The sequence below is a fragment of the Calidris pugnax genome, unplaced genomic scaffold (assembly GCF_001431845.1).
Source record: "Calidris pugnax isolate Ruff unplaced genomic scaffold, ASM143184v1 scaffold43, whole genome shotgun sequence".
Classification (NCBI taxonomy): Eukaryota; Metazoa; Chordata; class Aves; order Charadriiformes; family Scolopacidae; genus Calidris; species Calidris pugnax.
In genome coordinates this window covers 302,544-303,756 of record NW_015090759.1, presented here as the reverse complement: position 1 = coordinate 303,756, position 1,213 = coordinate 302,544, and the positions used below count along the sequence as shown (strand labels likewise).

Sequence of the window (1,213 nt, the reverse complement as noted above, 5' to 3'; positions counted from 1 at the left end):
CCCCCCCTCGGACTCCTGATGGTCCGTGGCTGAGGTGTCCCGGGTGGCACCACAATGAATATGAATAGGGGTCCTTGCTAAATGGGACAGTCAAAGCGCACCGCCCTGAATAATGGCACGTCATCCTAACTAGAGCATTATACATAGGAGGGCTCCTTTTGTCTCTCCTCTCCGCCGCAGCTCTATAAAAGCCCCTCTTTTTCAGGCTGAGGTTAGTCCAAGCACACACTAACTAGCCATCCTCCAAACGGGCTGAATAACCGGGGAGAGAGAGAGAGAGTGAGGGGAGAGAGGGGGCTTTTTTTCCTCTCCCTCCAGCATTTTCCAGCCCTTCGCCGGCAGAGCCTGCCATCCGTTTTGTTTCTTTTTCTTTTTTTGCCTTGTTTTTTCGAGGGGGGGGTTTGTCTTGTTCCGCCGCCTCCAGAGCAGGGAAGAGTTTCTTGCTCAGAAGCCCGAATACAATGAATTCTGACTCCAGCTCTGTCTCCAGCAGAGCTTCCTCGCCAGACATGGATGAGATGTACCTGAGAGACCACCACCATCACCACCACCACCACCACCACCAAGACAACCGCCTCAACTCCGTCTCCTCCACCCAAAACGACCTGGTGCAGAAGATGTCCGGGGAAGGCCTCTCCAGGAACGGTTCCAAGGCCGGTGGAGAAGGCAGCAAGTACAAAATCAAGAAGCAGCTCTCGGAGCAGGACCTGCAGCAGCTGAGGCTGAAGATCAACGGGCGGGAACGTAAGAGGATGCACGACCTCAACCTGGCCATGGACGGGCTGCGGGAGGTGATGCCCTACGCCCACGGACCTTCCGTCAGGAAACTCTCCAAAATCGCCACCCTCCTGCTAGCCAGAAACTATATCCTGATGCTCACCAGCTCCTTGGAGGAGATGAAGAGGCTGGTGGGGGAAATCTACGGGGGTCACCACTCGGCCTTTCACTGCGGCACGGTGGGACACTCCGCCGGCCACCCGCCCCACGCCACCGCCGGGACCGTCCATCAGGTGCACCCCATCCTCGGCAGTGCCTTGTCCTCCGCCAACACCTCCTCTTCCCTCTCCGCCTCCCTGCCGGCCATCGGTACCATCCGACCCCCCCATTCCCTCCTCAAGACCCCCTCTACCCCCCCTGCCTTGCAGCTGGGCAGCGGTTTCCAGCACTGGGCTGGTTTACCCTGCCCTTGTACCATCTGCCAGATGCCCCCCCC

At 58.5% G+C, this 1,213-nt stretch overlaps 1 protein-coding gene across 1 annotated transcript; it reads left to right on the top strand.

Annotated features, from left to right (window-relative positions):
* Positions 1-399: 399 nt before the first annotated feature.
* OLIG3 (oligodendrocyte transcription factor 3) lies at positions 400-1,211 on the top strand (the record flags this gene model as incomplete). The annotated part of the gene is made up of 1 exon (XM_014952085.1): positions 400-1,211. A coding segment is annotated over exon 1 (750 nt), but the record flags the coding sequence as incomplete, so codon positions are not given.
* Between the last annotated feature and the right edge of the window lie 2 nt (positions 1,212-1,213).